This window comes from Geotrypetes seraphini, chromosome 14 (genome assembly GCF_902459505.1).
Source record: "Geotrypetes seraphini chromosome 14, aGeoSer1.1, whole genome shotgun sequence".
Classification (NCBI taxonomy): Eukaryota; Metazoa; Chordata; class Amphibia; order Gymnophiona; family Dermophiidae; genus Geotrypetes; species Geotrypetes seraphini.
In genome coordinates this window covers 9,991,240-10,014,741 of record NC_047097.1, presented here as the reverse complement: position 1 = coordinate 10,014,741, position 23,502 = coordinate 9,991,240, and the positions used below count along the sequence as shown (strand labels likewise).

Genomic DNA, 23,502 nt, shown 5'->3' with positions numbered 1-23,502 from the left:
ATCACTGAGCTCTGGAACAACCTTAACTCCCCTCTTTGGAACTTGAGCTCTCTCCAAGTTTTCCACAAACATCTGAAAACCTGGCTTTTCTCAAAAAATGTAAGTCTCCCTCCGACTTAGGAATCAAGGAAACTCTTATATCTTGGCATCCCAAGTCCTCTAAATTTTCTTCACACTTCTACCTCTAACCCTCTGTTGTAGTTCCTTCCTATTTCTCCTACTGTAAACCGCGTCGAGCTCTACGAACGTGGAGATGATGCGGTATACAAACCTAAGGATTAGATTAGATTAGATACCACATACAACTATGCAGTTTCCATATGACATACATAGAATCTTGTTTCCCGCCAATTATCATGTATTACATAGGCACAGATGATGTGTGTGTTACACATGCACAATATCTATCCCATTAAATGAAAGAAAGAAAAAAAAAAAAAAGAAACCCCCACCGATGATGGCTCTTCCTGACGAACTGGCACCACAAACTGCCCCCACCCCACCCCACAATAAATGGCAGGAGGAATGCCCACCTCTTCTTGTAATGCTGAAACCCTCTCCCCCCCCCAAAAAGAAAATTGGCAGGTGGTATGCACACTCCCCCCTGCCATGGTGAACCTGCCTCCCCCACAGCAGCAAAACAACAGGAGGAATGCCCACTTCCTCCTGCCATGCCGAACACCCACCCACCCACCCCCGATGAAAGAAAATTGGTAGGAGAGATGCTCACTCCCTCCTGCTATGCTAACCCCCCCCCCCACACACATAGAGCAGTAAAACAGCAGGAGGAATGCCTACTCCCTCCTGCTACCAAAGCCCACCTTCGCGCCAGGCGCCCCTAAAACATCCCTTAACCCCCTCCCCCAAAAAAGGAGGAGGGATGCCTACTCCCTCCTGCCACTAGAGGTCCCCTGAAACCCCACTCTAACCCTCCAAACCCTCCCCCCCGTACCTTTTTAGAGACGTTGAAGCGGGAGGATCACTGGGTAGCATGTAACCATAAGGTAGAGGAGATCAAATGGCGGGTCATAGAAAGAGTAGTTGGGAGGGATGGTGGGAAAGATTATAGGAGACTCAATGAGATAGAACAGAGATACATCTTTATGCTAAATACAGTGGAACCACGAGGGTTTAACGGCGAGCTGGAGTGGGCTTCATCGATTGGTTGACAATTGGGCCAATGAGAAACAGGGGGAGGTAACAATTGGTGACAAGGGATAAGAGGATTATTTAAACATCGGGGTAGAACGCCGCTGCCATTTTTCTCTTAAAAACGGAACCTAGAGTCGGATGGCAGCAGCAACCTCAGTAAGATAATTTAGTATTACTTTGTGAAATAGTTAACTGATAAATATATGGAGGGGAGGGAGCAGTATTTGAACGAGAACGTAATGGCTTCCTTTTCTTTAACATGCAGGGAGACTCTTGATAAAGAGTATCAATGCGAAACATGTCAGGTCTGACTCCCAGGTTTTGGCGGATGCAAAGATAAATGCATATAAATTTTAAAGGAGTCAACACAAAATATTTAAGGTTATTTATACAAAAACTATTAAAAATTTATAAAAGTTATTCATATAGAAGAACATATGAATGCGGAACAGCCAATGATGAATGGCACCACGTAATTCTTCCCGCAGTTAGAAAAGCTACAGCGGTGGAGTGGTGGGGCTGAGGCTTCCTCATTTATTTATTCACTAACCTAGAAGAAGATATAATATCTAGGTCCATATTTCTAAATGTGATACATCTAAAAGTGAGCCAGATGATATAGTAAATCTAGATTTTCAAAAATCTTTTCACAAAGTTCCTCATGAGAGGCTCCTGAGAAAATTAAATAGTCATGGGATAGTTGGCAAAGTTTAGTTGTGGATTAGGAATTGGTTATCGGGTAGAAAACAGAGGGTAGGGTTAAATGGTCATTTTCTCAATGGAGGAGAGTAAACAGTAGAGTGCCACAGGGATCTGTATTGGGACCGGTGCTATTTAACTTATTTATAAATGATCTGGAAATTGGAACGCCGAATGAGGTGATTAAATTTGCAGATGACACTAAACTGTTCAAAGTTGTTAAAACACATGCAGATTGTGAAAAATTGCAGGCAAACCTTAGGAAATTGGAAGACTGGGTGTCCAAGTGGCAGAAGAAATTTAATGTGGACAAATGGAAAGTGAAGCACATTGGGAAGAATAATCCGAATCACAGTTACCAGATGCTAGGGTCCACCTTGGGGGTTAGCGCCCAAGAAAAGGATCTGGGTGTCATTGTAGACAGTACAATGAAACTTTCCGCCCAATGTGTGGCGGTCAATAAAGCAAGCAAGATGCTAGGAATTATTAAATAAAGGGATGGTTAAGAAGACTAAGAATGTTATAATGTCTCTGTATCACTCCATGGTGCGACCTCACCTGCATTCAGTTCTGGTTTCCTTATCTCAAGAAAGATATAGCAGCACTAAAAAAGGTTCAAAGAAGAATGACCAAGATGATAAAGGGGATGGAACTCCTCTCACATGAGAAAAGACTAAAAAGTTAGAGCTCTTCAGCTTGGAAAAGAGACAGATGAGGGGAGATATGATTGAAGTCTACAAAATCCTGAGTGGAGTAGAACGGGTACAAGTGGATCGATTTTTCACTCCACCAAAAATTACAAAGACTAGGGGACACTTGAAGTTACAGGAAAATACTTTTAAAACCAATAGGAGGAAATATTTTTTTTTCTTTTATTGCAATTTTAACATAATTTTACAAGAGATCTGTTGTTCAGGCAAAATAGATAGAAAATATTACAGGAAAATCAAAACATTTAACCAATAAAGCAAAACAGCTTAAATCTTTCTTAGACCACAATATAGAGGAGGAGAGCACAATAGAGAGAAGAGTAACTCAAAGCAAATTTCATTAGGAAAAGGCTTAACAGTTTTTCTAGGCCCTTTTTCTTTCTTTATGACTATCTCAAAAAGATCTTACTAAATTTTCCCGGCTGCCATTTTCTTCAAATCCAGGAAAGATCAGAGTTGCTATGACATTAAAAAAAAAAAAAAAAAAGACATATTTCACTCCTAAATACTTAAACAAACATTTGCATGGATAAGCCAACAGGAATGCTGCTCCAAGAGTTAATGTCTCAGATATCATCGCTAAAAACAATTTTCTCCGCTCTTGTGTGTTCCTTGTGACATCAGAAAAGATCCAAACTTTTTTCCCATGACGCAATGTTTGAGAATCAGAAAATGTTCATAAAATCCGGATCATGTTACAGAATAAAAGGACAAGTTGATCGATCTTTCCCTGCTAAGACCTGCTGAAGGACAAACTGATATGTTGTCTATATACATAGGAATGCTGATATTCTTGAGCAGGAATGTATCAGAATAACAGCACTATTTATATACAAGCAACAAAGCTGATGAAGATTGTGCATTTTCCCCAAGGCATTATAATGCAAATAAGAAAAGCTGTTTCCATCTTATTCACCCTCACTCCCAGGACACTATATTACATTCCCCTGAATATTTACCTCATGCATTTTTAATATTAGCATATTGAATCTGACAAAAATAAGATGATTTAAGTTTTTGAAATTGAATAAGGACTAATTCATTTGTTGACTTTCAGACAGTTTTCAAAGGCAGTGACAAATTCACTATCTTTAAATGTTCAGTGGCTAAAGACTGACATGCAGTCAACATAATTTCATACAACACAGAGTGAACCAAAATTTATATATATATTCACTTAGGATGTATCTGTTTCTTCAAAGATATAATTAGAAAATCTATGGTCTCTACTATCAAGTAGAGCTGTAGTAAACAGCGTGGGGGCGTTAGCGGGGGGGGGGGGGTCCGAAGGAGGGGGGAACTCTCCTGCCGGCAATCGGGGGTGTTGGGTGGGCGGCGTTCCAGCAGGAGGGGTTAGGTACCCTCCTGCCGGCGATCGGGGGGTCGGTGGGGGGATAGGCGGCTGTGGCCACGATAAGTGTAGCGGCCGCATCTACTCTAACCCAATTCTGTAACCGGCATCTGTAACATGGACGCCGGTTACAGAATCAGGGTTAGTGTAGGCCCAATTCTGTATAGGACACCACTCCCGGGCGTCCTATACAGAATCTGGGCCTTAGAGTTCAATGAACGCAAGTTATGGGCTAGTATGTAAGGCATTTCAACCACAGCTGACCACTCCAGAAGTTCCTTGGGAATCAGCAGAAGAGACAATTAATTGTCCTTCAGGGATCTGTCCCTGGAGGAGGAAAACTCTCTAATCCCTTCAGAAGTCCAGGTTTCTTGGAAGGCTCTATCGTTCCCTGAAGGGGAGTTAGAAAGAGGTTGTTCTGGAAGCCAATAGTAAATGCCCTGGTCATGGCAGTGACCAAGATGACAATGATTCCAATAAAAGGGGGCACAGCCTTGAAAGACATTCATGATAGGAAGGTAGAATACCTACTAAAGCAACTTTCACCTCTAGAGCACTTAAGAGTCTAGGTAGTGCTCCGTGAGGGCTATGTAGCCCATGCTCTACTCCAATATGTTCTACTCCAATAAGTGCAACAGCTCCCAGACTCCCCCCAAAAAGTGTGGTGACCTTCTTTGTGGATGTTTTTTGCTATCTGGTCCAAGTCTCCTCCTGACCAGTGCCCTCAGTGGTGGTAGACAAACAGTGGCTCTAGCACTGTGGGTGTCTCACACAATTTCCAAATTACATCTAAATATGCTTCCAATTAGGGGATGTTTGGAGAGGATATGAGGGAGGCCAGGTCACCACAACTTCCAGAAAATTATCACTACCAAAAGGCCTGTCCTTCATGGAGCAGGGTTAGGTATAAAGACAGAGGCCAGTTCATTCATGCAGACATTCTGGGAGGGGATCCCTCAGGGAGCCAAGACTCAGAAGCAAGAACCATTTCATGGTGTGTGGAGATGGCAGGACTCAGGACTCTCCTCTACCTCTGCATACCGGAGAAATCCAGGTTGCACCAGCCCTCATATAGGTAACAATATATCTTTACCGTATTTTCACGCATATAACACGCACACGTGTAAAACGCGCACACGGGTATAGCGCGCGGGAACAAAGCATTTATGTAAAAAAATTTTCTCCAGCGCGCACACGCGTATACCGCGCGCCTCCCCTGTACCTTATTTTAGTTTCTCCAGTGCAGCTTGACAGGACTGTTCCTCCATGTCCTGCCTGCTGCGGGGGCCTTAGGCGAAGGGAGTCAGAGGAGCGGCGAGGCGGCTGAAGCACGAATGTGCCGCCCAGCGCTGCCCTGGGGGAAGGGAGGGAGGAGAGCGGGAGGCTGGAACTAGCCGCTGCTGCCACTGTTGCCTTGCCGTAGCTGCTAACTCTCTTGTCAAGGCCGCCATGCCGGGACTCTCAGCGGCTTCCGGTTCCGAAGGATGCTGCTTGTGTCCGGCCCGCGGGGAAGATGATGTTCGTGTGGGAAGTAGGACTCGCTGTCTTCAGCTGCCTCCGTAGCAGCAGAGTGGCACGCGAGGCTGCCTGCCTGGTTGGCTGACGTGGCTGCCTCTTCCCTTCTCTAGCGACAGAGTGGCAATGTAAAAAAAAAAATGTATAACGCACTCACGGATATAACGCGCATGGTTATTCCGTGTTTGTAAAATCTTGCATAGCGCGCGCATTATATGCGTGAAAATACGTTACTTCCATCTGTTGGTAGAGAGACTTAACCCAGTTGTCTGGCCTGGTCTAGCAGGACTCAAGGAAAAGAAATCAACAGGTAAAACAATTTCACCTTGCAAAATATTTATATGCTCCTTTTATTGTTTTAGGAAGATTTGAGTCCATTGCTGACAGAACCAGAAATGGAATGAATCTATTTCTTTAAATGAAATCACTGGTTTTTCAAGGTAAGTACGATTGTTTTACTGCACAATAAAATAGAAATGATGTGTCCTGTGGAATAACTATTGATTTTAAATGTTTTAAAAAAAACCCCACATTTATTAATTATACAGGTGGAAAAGACAACTGTAAAGATTTAAGTTTTCATCAGTACTATAATATGAAAACATCATCCTTTTGAAGGTGACAATCTTGAGGACTGTATATTCTTGGTGAGTTTTTGCTACTGCCATTAAATAGAAAGAATTAGTGTGCTTTGGAAGAGAAAATTGCTTACCAGAACTTTAGCTAAAAAACTATTTTGTATTATTGTACTGCTGTAGCATGCCCCACCCAAAAGATCCAGTTTAGCCTTACCATGCTCTAGGATTATCAGCTGTGCTCCAGCCTGAGTGTTCCCAACATCATTTTCAGCAATGCATTGATAGAATCCCTCATCGGATTTCACCAGTCCCAGAACCTGTAGGTTATGCTCTCTCTGAATGGTGAAACATTACAACAAGATGATGTGTGACACGGAGAATAGGTATATGATACTTATCCATATTATATAACAGCAATGTAGGACAGAGGCGACTTATCAGACAGATACAGTAAAACAAAATTTAAAAAAAAGTCCAAAGGGATTACCAAAAAGGATTGGAAACCAGATAAAACAAGTCAACCTTTATTGTGCTAGAATTTCAACACACAAACTTCTGAAGGACTCGACATGGCTCTGGTTTCAACGTTACTGCTTGTTATCAGGAGTCCACAGACTGTTAGGAACTAAAAACATTATTAATAAATATTTAATCCTCCCTTTTACAAAACCGTGGAAGCGGATTTTAGCGCAGGCTGGTGCGCTGAATGCTCTGTACTGCTCCTGACGCTCATAGTTTTGTAAAAGGGGGGACGACTAAATATATAAAGGATAAAAACAATAAACTAAATCTACATGAATGAGATGGCAACAAACTACAAATGTTACCAAATATGGAGTAATAGATCAATATGCACATCAACAAATATACTTAAGCTTAAAATCAAAGATTTAAAAAAAATTAACACCACCAAAAACCTGAAAAAAATGTAATTATTGCAAATCTTTTATTACATTCACATTAAATGCTAACAAAAGTAGACCATACAAGTTTCAGGTTTAATAGACACTTGATATACTGTTCATCCTAACATCCTAAGGCTGCAAAACTAAAAGTAAAAACAAAGAATTCAATTACATTTAGTGATTCCAACAGTAGCTTACAAGAACATCTCCGTATAAATTATGTAATTGTAAAATATTTAAACCGATCCAGGTACCTACATGTGAAGTGTGTGTGAAATGTAGTAATTATATCAAATCATTTTACAGTGTGTTGGGAGTGTCAAGGAAATAGAGTGATAATAAGAGTTATATGTGGAAAAGGAAAACTCATATTGTTATTGTACCTTGCAAAACCTATGCAATTTATTGAGCATAAAAAAAATTGTGAAGTGACTGGATCTGGGCAAAGAAAAAAGTAAATAAAACATTTACACGTTGTGGGCTTTTACTAAGCTGCGGTAAGCACTAGCGAGTGCTTATCACAACTTTAAAAGGATTACTACAGGACATGCTGAGGTATCCCACCAGGATACTCAAAAAAAAAATGTGTTAAAAAGCAAAGGTCTGCTAACGCAGCCGTTTTGATAATGAATTGAAAAAAAGCGAGACATTCTCAAAAAAATCACACATGCAAATGAGGTTGGCGGACAGCAGCAAAGATTCGCTAAATTTGCATGTGCGCCCCCTCCCCTGCAATAGGAGAGATGCCCACGCTCTCTCACTGCCTTGAAACACCTGCTGCCGCCCAGCTGTGCACACCCCCTACAGCAGGAGAAATGCCCACTCTCTCCCACTGCCAGGGTCAAGAAATGCCTGCTGCCGCCCGGCCACACTCCCCCCCTTGCAGCAAGAGAGTTGCCAATTCTCTTCCGCTGCCAAGTGACCACCACCACACCATACAACACCTCCCCCGCCTCAGACACCCCCCCTCCCCCTTATCTTTAAGTAGATGACCTGAGAGACACAGATTCCCTCCTCCAAGTTGACCTGCATTGTCCAAAATGGGCCTTCCCCTCCCTGGTGCATACGGGGATGCATCTGAAGCTCTGATTGGCCCAAGTTGTTTAAGGCCCCTCCCATGGGAGAGGCCTTATACAACCTGGGCCAATCAGAGCCACAAACCCCTCCCCAGATGCACCAGGAAGGGGCAAAAGGCTCTGATTGGCTCGGACACCCCCTACGAGGGGCCTTAGGCATCCAAGCCAATCAGGGCCAGATGCATCGGAAAGGGGAAGGCCCGCCATTCTTTGGAGATGGGCCTGCCGGCTGGAGGGAGTAAGCATCCCTCCGGCTGGCCAACGAGAATAGGTATTGGTGGGGTCCGGCTAGGCTTGGGATGGGGGTTCCAGCAGGGGGGCCTGCCGATGATCTTAGGTGGGGGGTGGGGGAGGATGATCCCTCCTGCCAGTGATCTTCAGGAAGACGGGTTCCGGCAGGAGGAACTGGGTATCCATCCTGCCGGGAGATGTTTTAGGGAGTGGGAGGGTTTTGGCAGGAGGTTTTGGGCATCCCTCCTGCCGGGGGATATATCAGAGTGGTAGCAGCAGGAGGAATTTGTCACTCTTCCTGCCATGGACATTTGAGGATGGAGGACCTCGGGTGTTCTGGCAGGAGGGAGTGGGCATTCCTCCTGCCAGTCGACTTAGTGGGGGTACGGGTTCCCTGAAGCAACCGCTGAGCTAATCACAGCAGGGAGATTCCCTTGCTGTGATCAGCTCAGCAGCAACGCAATTCTCTAACCAGCACCAAGGGGGTAAAGGCGGGGTTATGCGTCTGTCCAATAGAAAAGACACATTTCTATACAGGACACCCATGTGCAATTCTCAAAAGCCGCTTTGGCGGCTTTCGAGACTGAGCATCCTATAGAATCCAGGCCTGTGACTCCTTTCCCTTCAAAGAAAAACTGTAACTGAGAGGGTTCATAGAAAATATAGGAATTCTGATTAAGACCATACATTTACAGGGATAACTACTCAGCTATATAAATTTATACTGTGGTCTTCCTCTTTTCACATATTATGTTCTCCTTAGGATTCAGAGCTCATAGAATGCATAGCTTCGTAGCTGGTGTTTATGCTTTTGACAACATACCAAATGATGTCACAGTCTGTGTGCTCTTTTTTTTTTTGTAGAAATCATGGATGAATGGTGTTTTTCAACCGGAGGAATAAAATGTCAATGATCGGCATCACATCTCATTTGTAAGTTGTTATTTTACATTCAATCCTCAGCACATATTCTACATGCTCTGTAGTAACAAATTTCCTGTAAATGGAGTATTTCCACAGCAGAAACATTTTAAATATAGTGGCTTTCAGAAGATGGGCACAAAAATCTATGTTCTGGTTTGCATTTCAACAGGATTTATGGCTGTCCTTAAGCGCTCTGTGTCAGTGGTGGCTTTATCATCAAATCTCCACCATTTTCTCAATGTCGCAATGTATTCAATTTATCTTTTCTTTTTAGACCCCTTTTTTCTTGTTTCTGTTCTGTCATTATAGAGTAATTCCTTTTAATTATTTCAATTTGGTAACCTACTGCAGCTCAGCATGTTGCAAAGGGGTTACTTATTTTATTTCATTTGCCATGCAGCACACAGTTTAAATAACTTGAAACATTATTTATTTAACTTTTTTCCTTGCCCTCATGCAATCCCTTTACAGTTTTTTGGGGGTTTTTTATGCTCACTATTGCATAGGTTTGACCAGGTAGAATATGATGTTACCTTCACCTTTTCCGTATACACTTCCCTTCACACACCTGACGCACTAAGGTGATTTACTTGCTACATTTCCCATGTAGGTGTCTGGACTGGTTCATATACTTATTATTCCTTAATTTATAAGAAGTTGTAGTAAGTTCCTTTGGAATCACTAAATATAATATGATTTAAAACATTTCGTCTTTATTTTTTGTTTTGGTGCCTTAGGATTTCAGGAGTGTTTTGTGTTTTGCTCCACATCTATCGTAATTAAGACATGATCTACTGGTATTAGCAAAATGGTAGAAACAATTATAAAAAATAAAATTGTGGAACACATAGACAAACATGATTTAATGAGACGGAGTCAGCATGGGTTCAGCCGAGGGAGATCTTGCCTAACAAATTTGCTTGACTTCTTTGAAGGTGTGAATAAACATGTGGATAAAGGTGAAACGGTTGATATAGTGTATCTAGATTTCCAGAAAGCTTTTGATAAAGTTCCTCACAAGAGGCTCCTGAGAAAATTAAAGTGTCATGGGATAGTTGACAAAGTTCAGTTGTGAATTAGGAATTTGTTATCAGATAGAAAATAGAGGGTAGGGTTAAATGGTCATTTTTCTCAATGGAGGAGAGTAAACAGTGAAGTGCCACAGAGGTCTGTACTGGAACCTGTGCTGTTGGAGATTGGAATGATGAGTGAGGTGATAAAATTTGCAGATGACACTAAACTGTTCAAAGTTGTTAAAACACATGCGGATTGTGAAAAATTGCAGGTAGACTTTAGGAAATTGGAAGACTGGGCGTCCAAAAGGCAGATGAAATTTAATGTAGACAAATGCAAAGTTATACACATTGGGAAGAATAACCTGAATCACAGTTACTGGATGTTAGGGTCCACCTTGGGGATTAGCGCCCAAGAAAAGAATCTGGGTATCATCGTAGACAATAATATGAAGCCTTCCGCCCAATGTGCGGTGGTGGCCAAAAAAGCAAACAAGATGCTAGGAATTATTTTAAATAGGATGGTTAACAAGTCTAAGAATGTTATAATGCCCCTGTATCGCTTCATGGTGCAACCTCATCTGGATTATTGCGAAACGAGATGCTACCAGTGGTGTGCCTCAAGGTTCTGTTCTTGGGCTTATTCTTTTTAACATTTTTATAAGAGATTGTCGGGTAAGATTTGCTTTTTTGCGGATACCAAAATCTTCAATAGAGTAGAAACTCCCTGATGGTGTGAACAACATGAAGAAAGACCTAGTGAAGCTTGATGAATGGTCTGAAATTTGAAAGATAAAATTTAAAGCTAAACAATGCAAGGTCAAGAATTTGGGCTGAAAAAACCTGAGGGAAAGGTAGTTTAGGGGGTGAAGGACTTATATGCATGATAGAAGAGAGGGACTTGGGTGATTGTACATTATAATCTTAAGGTGACCAAACAGGTTGAAAAGGTGACTGCGAAAGCTAGAAGCATGCTAGGGTGCTTAGGGAGAGGTATGGCCACTAGGACAGAGGAAGTATTGATGCCCCTATATACGACTCTGGTGAGACCTCATTTAGAATAGTGTGTGCAATTCTAGAGACCACAACTTCAAAAAAGTATAAAAAGGATGGAGTCTGTCTAGAGGAAGGTTACTAAAATGGTGTGTGGTCTTCATCATAAGGCATATAGGGACAGACTTAAAGATCTCAATATGTATAATTTGGAGGAAAGGCGGGAGAGGGGAGATATGATAGAGATGTTTAAATACCTACGTGATGTATATGTGCATGAGTCGAGTCTCTTTCATTTGAAAGGAAGCTCTGGAATGAGAGGGCATAGGATGAAATTAAGAGGTGATAGGCTCAGGAGTAATCTAAGGAAATGTTTTTTTTTACAGAATGGATGGTAGATGCGTGGTACAGTCTCCTGGAAGTAGTAGTGGAGACAGAGACTGTCTGAATTCAAGAAATCATGGGATCTCCTAGAGCAGGGTTAGGGAACTCCGGTCCTCGAGAGCCGTATTCCAGTCGGGTTTTCAGGATTTCCCCAATGAATATGCATTGAAAGCAGTGCATGCAAATAGATCTCATGCATATTCATTGGGGAAATCCTGAAAACCCGACTGGAATACGGCTCTCGAGGACCGGAATTCCCTACTCCTGTCTTAGAGGGAGGAAGAGATCATGGTTACTGCAGATGGGCAGACTGGATGGGCCTTTTGGCCTTTATCTGCCATCATGTTTCTATATGCCCCCTTAAACTCTTGTTCTCCCCATCTCTCCCCCCACATCCCATATCCCCATCTGTACCAACTTTTTCCCTTCCAGAGATGTCCCCTTATCCTATATTATTCCTCACACACATATTATGTCTCCCCCAGCTCATCTTCTCTTTCATAGGTCACATTAATCCTCTGTTGTCCCCAGCTCTTCCCCACCCCTCATACATACTCTACTGCTACATCTCATCTACCCTTCCATACATGACCTGCTCCATTCTGTTGTGTGCAGTTCCTCTTCATCCTTAAACACATCCGATACCCCTCATCTCCTTTTCTACATGTTTTCTTTCTCTCTACTGTGCCTGGGGCTCTTTCCTCACCACACATGTACATCTCTAGCCACTGCTTATTCTCCTATATTTCCTTAGCCCCTTGATCCCCCAGAAGTACCTTTCCTAGCAACTATCCTGACACTATTGTTTTTGGACAATAGCCTCTCTCCCTGGCTCTTACTACGGTCTTTCTGCACTGTACGGTTTTTCCATTATGTGATGAACATAGTTCTTGAGCTCCTGTGCTATTCTCAGTTTTGGGAGAACAGCAGAGTACTTCAGTACTATGTTCACTGCATAGTGGAAAAGCCAAAAAGTTTGGGAAGGCCAAATCACCCGCAGGGTTTCAACCTGGGCTCCTCCTTGCTGCCTTGAGAGACATTCTACACAGGACAAGGGAAATTATGTGAAAATTCTACAATGTGCATTTGCTCAGAATTTCCCCAGGATTATTGTATGTGCAAACTTCCTAGTGATACTGCACTATTTTAAACAGTGGCACTAAATATATTTCTGAAAAGTCTCTGTTTGGATTTGTCAAATGAGCGAAAAGATAGAAGAAACACCTCGCCTCAAAAATGCAAACAGTACAGCAGGAGAGGCAGGGGAGGAGTCCAAACAGACAAGGAAATCAGTCTTTATTCAAAAATACAGTCCCAACAAGGATCCTCGTTTCGGCGATTTTGCTTGAACGTTCTATGTCACTTTCAAGTGCGCAATATAGTTTCAGCGTCAGTTCAGTGTCCCCTGAGGAAGGTGTCGTTTGGACCCCAAAACTAGGATCCTTGTTGGGACTGCATTTTTGAATAAAAAATGATTGAACTCCTCCCCTGCCTCTCCTGCTGTACTGTCTGGATTTGTCATGAAAAATAAGAAAACGGTGGTGGGGTCTGATCCTTGGTTACATAACTATGAACGACTCTACCAGCTAGACCAGTATTCTTCAAATTAAAGCCCACAGACCATGGCAGCCCATGGGGTAACCCCTGCCATCATTCTGTGTGGGTTTGTTTGTTTTTTTTGCCACTGAATGTAGGCTGCAAGGTTTGCATTGAAGAACCCTGTTAGGCTCAAGCAAGTCTTGCTCCTAATGCTGGACTCTTTTTCCCTCCTCCTATAGTTCTGATATTTCTGTCTACTTTTCTTTAATTCTTCAAACTTGCTGTCATCACTAGTATCGATTAAGCCAGACTATCTACTGCCAGACCCAGAGGGAAGGCTCCAGGGGAAGCTAGAGGCAGCCTGGATTAATTAAGATTTCCAAGTTTGAAGGGGAGCAGAGATGCCAGACCATGCAAAGACCTCTGTCAGCCCTCCTTTAGCCCTTCTGGACCCAAAACAGCCTCAACTTAATTAGTGAAGACCACTCAGCTAGACTTATAAAATGTTGTCCAGTTTCCTTGATACTATATTCAAAATCACTAACTGGCACAAAACCAATTCTGCTGGTAGTCAACAGCAAAGCTTCTTCTAACTTTTATATATGTCAGTAATGAACCTTGAGTAAAACAGCATCTACTGATAAAATTGAAATTTGCTTACTACTATCTTGAAGTAATCACTTGGTATCACCATGTCTCCATTTTTAACCCACTTCACTGTTGGAGTTGGTTTTCCAGTTACTTCACATTCAAACACAATGTCCATGGACTCATGAGCATAAATATTAGCAGGACCTCTCAGGAAGATAGGAGGTGCTTTGATTAAAAAAAGAAAAAGATAGTTAATGTTAGCTAATATTACAAATTTTTGATGATGTACATTCTAAACTTTAACAATGTAAAGGGTAATTTTGTAAGAGAATTGAGCATTTAAAACTGTTTCACGTGCTCAGGTAGGCTCTTATACATTGTCCAGGGGTATACAAGCATAAAATGGAGGCATACAATACACTACTTATATATTATACAGACAGTACATAGGCCTTCTTGGGAAAGAATAGGCAAAGCAGGTTTGACACATGCATATTTGTCTAATCTTACCAGTATAATAATAATAACTTTATTCTTCTATACCGCCATAGTCGAGAGACTTCTAGGCGGTTCACATTTGAAGAAGGCTGGACAATCGGCGAATTGCAGGAGGCAAGAAGTGAGGGTTACGTAAGAAATAGATAGAGGATATCAAATTACATTGTGAAAGATAGAGAAAATAGCCTTGAGAGTGGAGAGGCTTCTGTTTAGGAGATGAATTTGTCAGACAGAGCGGTTTTAATTGATTTTCGGAATGTGCCGAAGACTGAATAAACTTGAAACTTGTGCATGGATGAACTATCCCACAAGCACTGTCTGAGTACACATTTATATATTTATAGTTTATTTCGCTTTCTATACTGCCCAGCTCAATACAAGATCACAGAGGTTCATAATTCTAAAACATTAAAATAGGTGAAAACATGTCTAACATGTATGCTTATGTGTCAGGATAGCCTAAATTATCTGTTGTATCAGTGGTTCCCAAACTGTGTGCCACAGTGCCCCGGTGCCAGCTGAAGAGGTCTGTTTGGAGCATGTGCAGGAGTGACTATGTCGGTGGCTGAAGCATGCCACTGATTTGCTTGCTGGTCAGGCAGCATGGAGCTTGTACCTCGGGCAGTGGACCTCTTCAGCTGCCAGCAAAGATAAGACTTAACACCATTGGGGTGGTAGGGGTAGACTTGAAAGGAAAAATGCAGCCTAGGTGCACTATGAACGGATACAGTTTGGGAACCACTTCTTATATTACCACCCTCATATTCTTGCAATGGCAGGTTTTAACACTACTTCCACTCCAGTTAGTTTTTCTTTGCAAAATTAAATTTGAACAAGAACAAATATCAATAACTGCAAGCTTATCTTATCTGCCGCAAATGATTTCAGAAGATTATATATACAGTATATTTAACTACAGCATATATGCATAAAAATAATTTCTTCCTATTCTGAAATAGAGAATGACACAGGGACAAATTTGTTCCTCTCTCTGTAGGATCCATCTCCATCCTCGTCCCGTCCCTGCAAGCTCTGTCCTCTGCACAAGCCTTAAAACAGTTTAAAATCATATGTATTCAAAGCTTGTGCAGATGAGGACAGAGCTTGCAGGGATAAGGATGAGGCAGGGGCAGAGCTCACCGGGAGAAATTTGTGCCCGTGTCATTCTCTATTCTGAAACAAATTCAAGGCTCTATAACTAAAAACACTTTATTCATGAACTCCATGAAGTTTGTTCAAAGTTTTAAAAACATTGTAGTCTGTGTTCCCTGAAAGAGTATTCCCTTTTTTTTTTTATTACCAGAAAAACATTTAAGAGCAACAAACATGTCTTAAGATTAATAAACATTTATTATAGTGCACCAAATGAAAACATTTCCTTTTGCTGATCCAAAAGAACAAGCAAGCAAAGTTCATATGATATTTATGTCGTTTTAATATCCACATTTTTTCCAGGAAAACAAAGCAGTTTACAAAAGAAAATTTAGATACAGAGCTTGAATTACTGATAGGAAAGCTCAGAAAGTCAAATTCAAGATCAATCTAAAGACTTTCTTATTTCGAGATGCTTTTAATCAAACCTAAAAAAAAAAAAAAATAATAAAAATTTTATTTATTTTTTTTTTTTCTTCTCTTTCTTCTCTCTCTTCTTTCGGCTAGCAAGCTTTCATCATTTTAACGCTCCCCTCCCCATTGTTCAATCCTCCCCCCCCACTCTCTCCTTCTCACCTATACAATGTAACTTTTTCCCTTTCCTCACTTACTGCCCTCACAATCCAGTACGTCAAGTCTTTGTCATTTATGTTTAACTTTAGACATCTTTTCGCACAAACTACTATATTTAATTCTTTTTTTTAATTTTATTGTTAACCGGCCAGACAATTGTTTGATGGTCAGGATATTAAAAATCAATAAACTTGGAAACTTGGAAAGTGAAAACAGGGGAAAGGGAAGAAACTGGTGTGAAGCTGTCATGTGCCAAGGAAAAATAAACAAGTTTTCAGTGCTATTTGAAATTTAAGGGCAGACAACTCCAGTTGTGGCAATGGTGGAAGCAAATTCCAAAGATAGACCCCAGAGAGAAAAAGGCATCGTGTCTCATGGAATCCAGTGGGGCAGAGGCAACCAAAATAATATATAATATATAGCCAAATAAGGAATGAAGAAAATGTGGAGATATACAGGGAAAATGGAGAGATGCAAGATAAGGAGCATGAATAATATACGAGGGTAAATCAAAAAGTAAAGGACAAATACATTTAATGGCTTTAATAGAAGTAACGCTGAGCAATTGAACATGCCACTTTTCCGTATAGTTCCCATGCAAGACGACGCATTTGTTGTATCATTCAACTAGCTTCTGCATTCCTGCAAAGAAGTTTTTCAGCTGATCCCAAAGCCTTCTTTACTTTATCATGTCTTTAGCTCTCCGGGTTGCAGTGATGCACCCATGTCTTGACACCGGTGACAATTCTCCCTAGAATATTCAGATCCTCTTCATACCGTCTCAGGAACTGTGTAGCAACTTCCACGTGCGACTTTCCTGTATCCCAAGTCATCATGCATCATGTGACTCCCCTGGATCGGTCCCTTTGCGCCTCCTAAGGTGGGCCTACCAGTCTCTCAGAAGCTTTGTGGACAAAGAGGCAGGCAACATCGCACGCAGAGCTGCTCCGGGACCTTCTTCTGGTCAAGGCCCTCCTTCCAATGTAACGTCCGCGAAGGGAAGCAACTCAAGGCAGATCTTTGACTGCAGCAACAAGACCATTTATCACTCCGTGGGGCGGTGAAAAGCCTTGTTCCTGTACCCATGGTAAACGGCCAATTTTTTTCCCCCCATTCCTGAGGGTTAGCCGAGGGAAAGAGTCCCCATGTCATTCTCTATGACTTGATAGCATCACAAGCCAAGTATTAAACTGCACAGTAACCTAAGAGCAGTATAGCTGCTATGACTTACAGAAAACACCAATATAACCTGTATAAATGACTATGATTGCAACCCACAATTCTATGAGTACACCAGCTTCACAGGTTTCTGTGGTTATGAGGATTATTAGGAAGTTTACAGCTGGATTTAGTGTTGATCTTGTTAAGAATCACAGAAGGTGATCACAGAACAGGTAGTCTTACTCTGCTAGATTAGAAGCCCACTAAAAATCATTTCTAGTGTTACCATGACATTCCTACAAGTCAGGCAGACACATTCACATTGTACAGTGGTGCCTCACACAACGAACTTAATTGGTTCCAGGAGCAAGTTTGTTATGTGAAACGTTCGTTATGTGAAACGCGTTTTCCCATAGGAATACATGTAAAAAAAAATAATTCGTTCTGCAGCATAAAATATGCTAAGATGACATAAAAAAGATAAATTTTTTGTTATTATTTTTATTTAGATACATCTAAAAACATACATCTCCCTGTCCTTTTACTTCCACTATCTTCCTATCCCATCTCTATTCCCTTTTGTCCCTCTCCCCATGATCAATCATCTCACCACCTCTCTCTGCCCTCACCCTCAGGGTTCAAGATTGCTTCCACTCTTTTTCCTGTTGTTCTCTCTGCCTGTCACCCTATGATTTAGCATCCCTTCTGCCCTTGTCCAATATTTCCCCTTCTCTCCCTCCCTCTCATCCCCTGCTCCAACATGTGCTTTCAGCGGCCTTCTCCCCCCTTAAGCGTCTTTTCTTCTCCACTCCACCTTTCCTCCCTCCCTGCCTCCACCTTTGTGGCGCTTTTGCACCCGACCGACAACAGAACAGGCCCGGTCGGACAAATCTCCCTGTCCTGTAGCCGCGAATCTAAATTACCTTCTTACAGCAGCTGGATTATTGAAGCTGCTGTAAGAGGTAATTTAGATTCGCGGCTACAGGGCAGGGAGGTTTGTCGGCCGGGCCTGTTGTCGGTCGATCGGGGGACCTGACCAGCTGTGCACATTCTTCGGGGCGGACCGCCCCCTCCCCCCTCTTTCGTTCGCCATTGCCTTCTTCCTACCTGCCCTGCCGCAGCCGCACACAGCCGAACGGAAGTCTTCCTGATGTCAGCGCTGACGTCGGAGGAAGGGAGGGCTTTGCTTAAGCCCTCCCTCCGACGTCAGCGCTGACATCGGGAAGATTTCCGTTCGGCTGTGTGCTGCGACAGGGCAGGTAAGGAGAAGGAGACTACCCTCGCGGCTCGACCAACCCCGCTGCGATCCAACCCCGCAGGAACCCCGGACTTCGTTGTGTGAAACGAAGTCCGTTGTACGAATCAAGACATAAAGTTCGTTGTGCGCAGCGTTCGCTGTGCGAGGCGTTCGCTGTGCGAGGCACCACTGTATATTCATGAGACATGATATATACAATCAATGAATATTTTGAACAAGTCAGAAATAAATTACTTCCCATATATTAACACTTGTACAGCCTAATTTTTTGTAGCACACCCAGGTCAGAAGAGACATCTAAATCAGAATGTTCAAAATTTTGCAAACTATTTTACAAAGAATTGCTGAGCACAGAACCTTTTATAAATCCAAATAAGGCCATGGAAAACATAAGCATTTGATGGAATGTAGTACAGAATAGAAAACATATCAGTAGTTAACACAATGGCAGGTAAAGGCCAAATCTACCCATCCAGTCTACCCATCTGCAGCATCCACTATCTCCTTCTCTCCTTAAGAGATCCCATGTGCCTGTCCCCTATGCTTTCTTGAATTTAGACGCAATCTTTGTCTCCACCACCTCTACCTGGAGACTATTCCACATATCTACCACCCTTTCTGTAAAAAAGTACAGTATTTCCTTAGATTACTCCTATGCTTATCACTTTTTAAATTCATCAAATAACCATACAAAAAAATTAGTAGCATCACTTAGGGCTTTGTGAGAGTCATTTTTAATAATTTATATTCACATCTAAACTGCTGATTTAGGTGTATAAATGGGTTACTCAAAAATTAGGCCATGCCTAGAAGTACACAGAGTGCAAGCCAGCATGTACGTTTACAGTAGGCATGCACAGTGAACAAGTTAATGAGCAGTGTAAACAAAGTTGCAATTTATATGCATATTTTATAGAGCATGCAACAGAAAAAGCACAATGGCCTGAAGAACAGAGACCAAGATATTCTTTATTTAAATGACCTGACATGGCTCATGTTTCAGCATAAAGCCTGCGTCAGGGGTCTATGAAGCAATGTGTCACTTTAATATTTAAGATGTGTTATAGATAGCAAAGTCTCATGAAATGAATATCAAAATCCAATGCACCAGCCACACAGACCTGATTTCCCTCAGCCACCCTAATATTTACATCATGCTCTTGAGCGGGTAGGATTATCCACACCTTCAATTTAAGCCAAAGCCTCACAAACTGTGGGTTGGGACCCCACATAAGGTTACAAAACCTGCATTTAGGGCCATAGCCTGGGTGTGTCATTATTCTGCACCTCCACATTAAGATTGATAAATTAAGCACTGCTGATGCTCTATCTGCAATGGTGGGACTTCAACCAACTCTACAATAAATATAGTCGAGCGTCATGCGACCTGAATAATTGCCCCTCATATTTACTAACAAATGCCTCCCCCAAATTTAGAGCTTGCCTACTGCAATGGATCCAAACAACGCTCACGGAAGGCCAATTCCCACAAGACCTAGGAGAAATCATAGTCACTCCAATACTGAAAGATCACAAAGGACCAATAGACACCCCTTCCAACTACCGACCCATAGCCTCTATTCCATTATATGTTAAACTAATAGAAGGTCTGGTTGCCCACTACCTCACCAACTACCTTGAAGACCACAACCTACTCCACCCAACTCAATCAGGATTCAGATCCAACCACAGCACTGAGACACTGCTAGTCTCCCTTCTAGATACAGCCCGACAACACCTTAGCAAAGGAAGAAGGATGCTGATAATTCAACTAGACCTCTCAGCCACATTTGACCTGGTTGACCACAGTATACTTCTTCAGATACTAGAAGCAATAGGGATCTCAGGCGGAGTATACAACTGGTTCCAAGGATTCCTCAAAACAAGAACATACAGAGTAAAAACAAAAGATCTAATATCGGAAACCTGGACCAATCCCTGCGGAGTACCTCAAGGTTCACCACTCTCACCCATGCTCTTCAATGTCTTCATTTCCTCCCTTGGTACCCTATTAGACAAACTCGAAGTAACCTCATTCAGCTATGCAGACGATATAACCATACTCCTCCCCTTTGACTCACAAGACCCCACTACAACAGATAACCTGGTAAAAACCCTAGAAACAGTGGAAAAATGGATGACAGAACACAAACTGAAGCTCAATCCAGACAAAACTAAATTTCTACTGCTTGAAAAAGACAAAACCCCTTCGATAACAGAACTAGAAATAAAAACCACCAAATATCCTATACAGCTCACTCTCAAACTCCTTGGAGTAACAGTAGATAGATGTTGCACTCTTCAGGTGCAAATCAACAAAATCACACAAAAAGCATTCTTTACCATGCGCAACATTCGCAAAATTAGAAAATTCTTCGGCAAAGAACAATACAGACTCATAGTTCAATCCCTAGTCCTAAGTCTACTGGACTATTGCAATATCCTCTACCTTCCTTGTCCCACCTACTTAATAAAACAACTACAGACCGTCCAGAACACTGCCCTCAGACTGATCTATTCCCTTCGAAAATTTGACCACATCACCAACGCCTTCCTAGATTCACACTGGCTTCCAATACAAGCCCGCATCCAATTCAAGCTATATTGCATATTATTCAAAACATTAAACGGAACGGCACCCTCCCACTTAAACAACCGCCTAAATAGGAACCTCTCTTCCAGACAAAGGAGAACCCAGTCCCCTTTCTCCTACCCCCCTTATAAAGGAACTAACATAGAAACATAGAAAGATGACGGCAGAAAAGGGCCACAGCCCATCAAGTCTGCCCACTCTATTGACCCACCCCATTGAGTGCTAGTGACCCAGTTCCTTAACTTGACCCTCGTAGGGATCCCACGTGTATGTCCCATTTATTCTTAAAATCAAGCACGCTGGTGGCCTTGATCACCTGCACCGGAAGTTTGTTCCAGTGATCTACCACCCTTTCCGTGAAGAAATACTTCCTTGTGTCACCACTAAATTTCCCCCCTCTGAGTTTGAGGGGGTGCCCCCTTGTGACCGAGGGTCCCTTGGGAAAGAATATATCATTTTCCATCTCGACGCGACCAGTGACGTACTTAAATGTCTCAATCATGTCGCCCCGTTCTCTGCGCTCCTCCAGGGTATAGAGCTGCAGTTTGCCCAGTCTTTCTTCGTATGAGAGACCCTTGAGTCCGGCGACCATCCTGGTGGCCATCCGCTGGACCGATTCAGCTCGAAGCACATCTTTCCGGTAATGTGGCCTCCAGAATTGCACACAGTATTCCAGATGAGGTCTCACCATGGTTCTGTAGAGTGGCATTATGACTTCAGGTTTGCGGCTGACAAAGCTTCGATTGATACATCCCATCATTTGCCTTGCCTTAGATGAGGCCTTCTCTACTTGTTTAGCAGCTTTCATGTCTGCACTGATGATTACCCCCAAGTCCCGTTCCTCTGACGTCCTAGCTAGCGTTTCTCCATTCAAGGAGTATGTTCTGCATGGATTTCCGCTGCCGAGATGCATGACCTTACATTTATTAGCGTTGAAGCCCAGCTGCCATGTCGAGGACCAGTTTTCCAGCGTGATCAGATCCTGCGTCATATTGTCCTTGAGGTTGCTTTCACTTACTATGTTACACAGTTTGGCATCATCGGCAAACAGTGATACTTTACCCTGAAGCCCCCGGGTTAGGTCTCTTATGAATATGTTAAAAAGGGATGGTCCCAGGACTGAGCCCTGCGGCACTCCGCTAGTCACCTCCGAAGTCTCAGAGAGGGTGCCGTTGACCACCACCCTCTGAAGTCTTCCACTCAGCCAATCATTGACCCATGCAGTTAGTTTCTCACCCAACCCCATTGATTTCATCTTGTTTAATAGTCTACGGTGTGGGACACTGTCGAAAGCTTTACTGAAATCCAAGTATACTATGTCCAGAGCCTCTCCTGAGTCTAGTTTTCCTGTCACCCAATCAAAGAAGCTTATAAGATTAGATTGGCATGACCTGCCTCTTGTGAATCCATGTTGACAGGGATCCCTTAGATTCCCTTCATCCAATATCGAGTCTAATTTACCTTTGAGTAGAGTTTCCATGAGTTTACACACTATTGATGTGAGACTCACAGGTCTGTAGTTCGCTGCCTCTGCTCTGCAACCCTTTTTGTGCAAAGGAACGACGTTTGCTGTTTTCCAGTCCAGGGGTACTCTCCCTGTACTTAGGGAGAGATTGAAGAGCATGGCTAACGGTTTTGCCAGAACATCGCCTAGTTCCCTGAGCACTCTTGGATGCAACTCGTCCGGTCCCGTGGCTTTGTTCACCTTGAGTCCTGACAGTTCTCTGTAAACATCAGCTGGTGTGAACTCAAAATTCTGAAACGGGTCTTCCTTGCTTTGCTGCCTGCCTGGTCGACTGACGCAGCTGCCTCCTCTTCTCTGCCTGGCTGGTCCCGCGCCACTTCCCAATTTTATAAAGTGCCTTCTTCACCCAAACTATATTCTTGGGAAGACCTAGACGTGGTCCATGAAAACACATTGTGTGCTTGTATAAACCCAAGTATTTTTGTAAGAGCCATTTTTCACATTAAAAACATGCTTTCCTCATACAGTATTTTAAAACGTATTCCCCTTACAAAACTCTACTGAAGCCTATCTGATAATGTATTTTATTAGAATACAACTGGACAATTATATAGAAGTTTCCTATACACAATCTATAAAAAAAAAACCCAACAAAGCACAGAGCACTAATAAATACTATTTCTTGTTAATTGTAATACTGAATTGAATTAAAATTGGAAACCAAAATTTTTATTTATTGCTTTAGAAACAAAATAAGGTTTGAAGCTTGAAAATGAATAGCACGATGCCAGGAAAAAAAAAAGTGTGTGTCTGTAGCAATGGCACGCTATGAATGTTCTCCTTCATGAAAGAAATTTTGAGTGTTTTGATAGTCTGGAACAGGAGGGCAACTTGCTTATTTTTCTTATAAATTCAAATAGCTTCTTTTCCTATGAATTGGTATTTTTCCTTTCTGTTTAAGCATATTAGCCTGTCCCAAAGACCTATACACAACTTTACTAAGGGCAGAGTTCTGGGGTGCACTGTCCCCTCAACCTGAGCCAACTTAAATGTGAGTAGGCAGAGAAGAGGTTGTACTTGTCTTGGCTCGGGAAAAGGTTGTCTTAAACGGGAAAAGGTTTGTATTGAGTTATAGAGATTG

At 42.3% G+C, this 23,502-nt stretch overlaps 1 protein-coding gene across 11 annotated transcripts in view; it reads right to left on the bottom strand.

Annotated features, from left to right (window-relative positions):
• NEO1 (neogenin 1) overlaps window positions 1-23,502 on the bottom strand; it is a 360,380-nt gene that overhangs the window by 110,192 nt on the left and 226,686 nt on the right. For all 11 annotated transcript variants that reach the window (XM_033919940.1, XM_033919941.1, XM_033919937.1 and 8 more), the window contains exons 6-7: window positions 13,732-13,886; window positions 6,220-6,340 (exon numbers count right to left, since the gene is read on the bottom strand). In XM_033919940.1, the coding sequence (XP_033775831.1) occupies window positions 6,220-6,340; window positions 13,732-13,886 (276 nt within the window). The remainder of the gene's footprint in view (window positions 1-6,219; window positions 6,341-13,731; window positions 13,887-23,502) is intronic.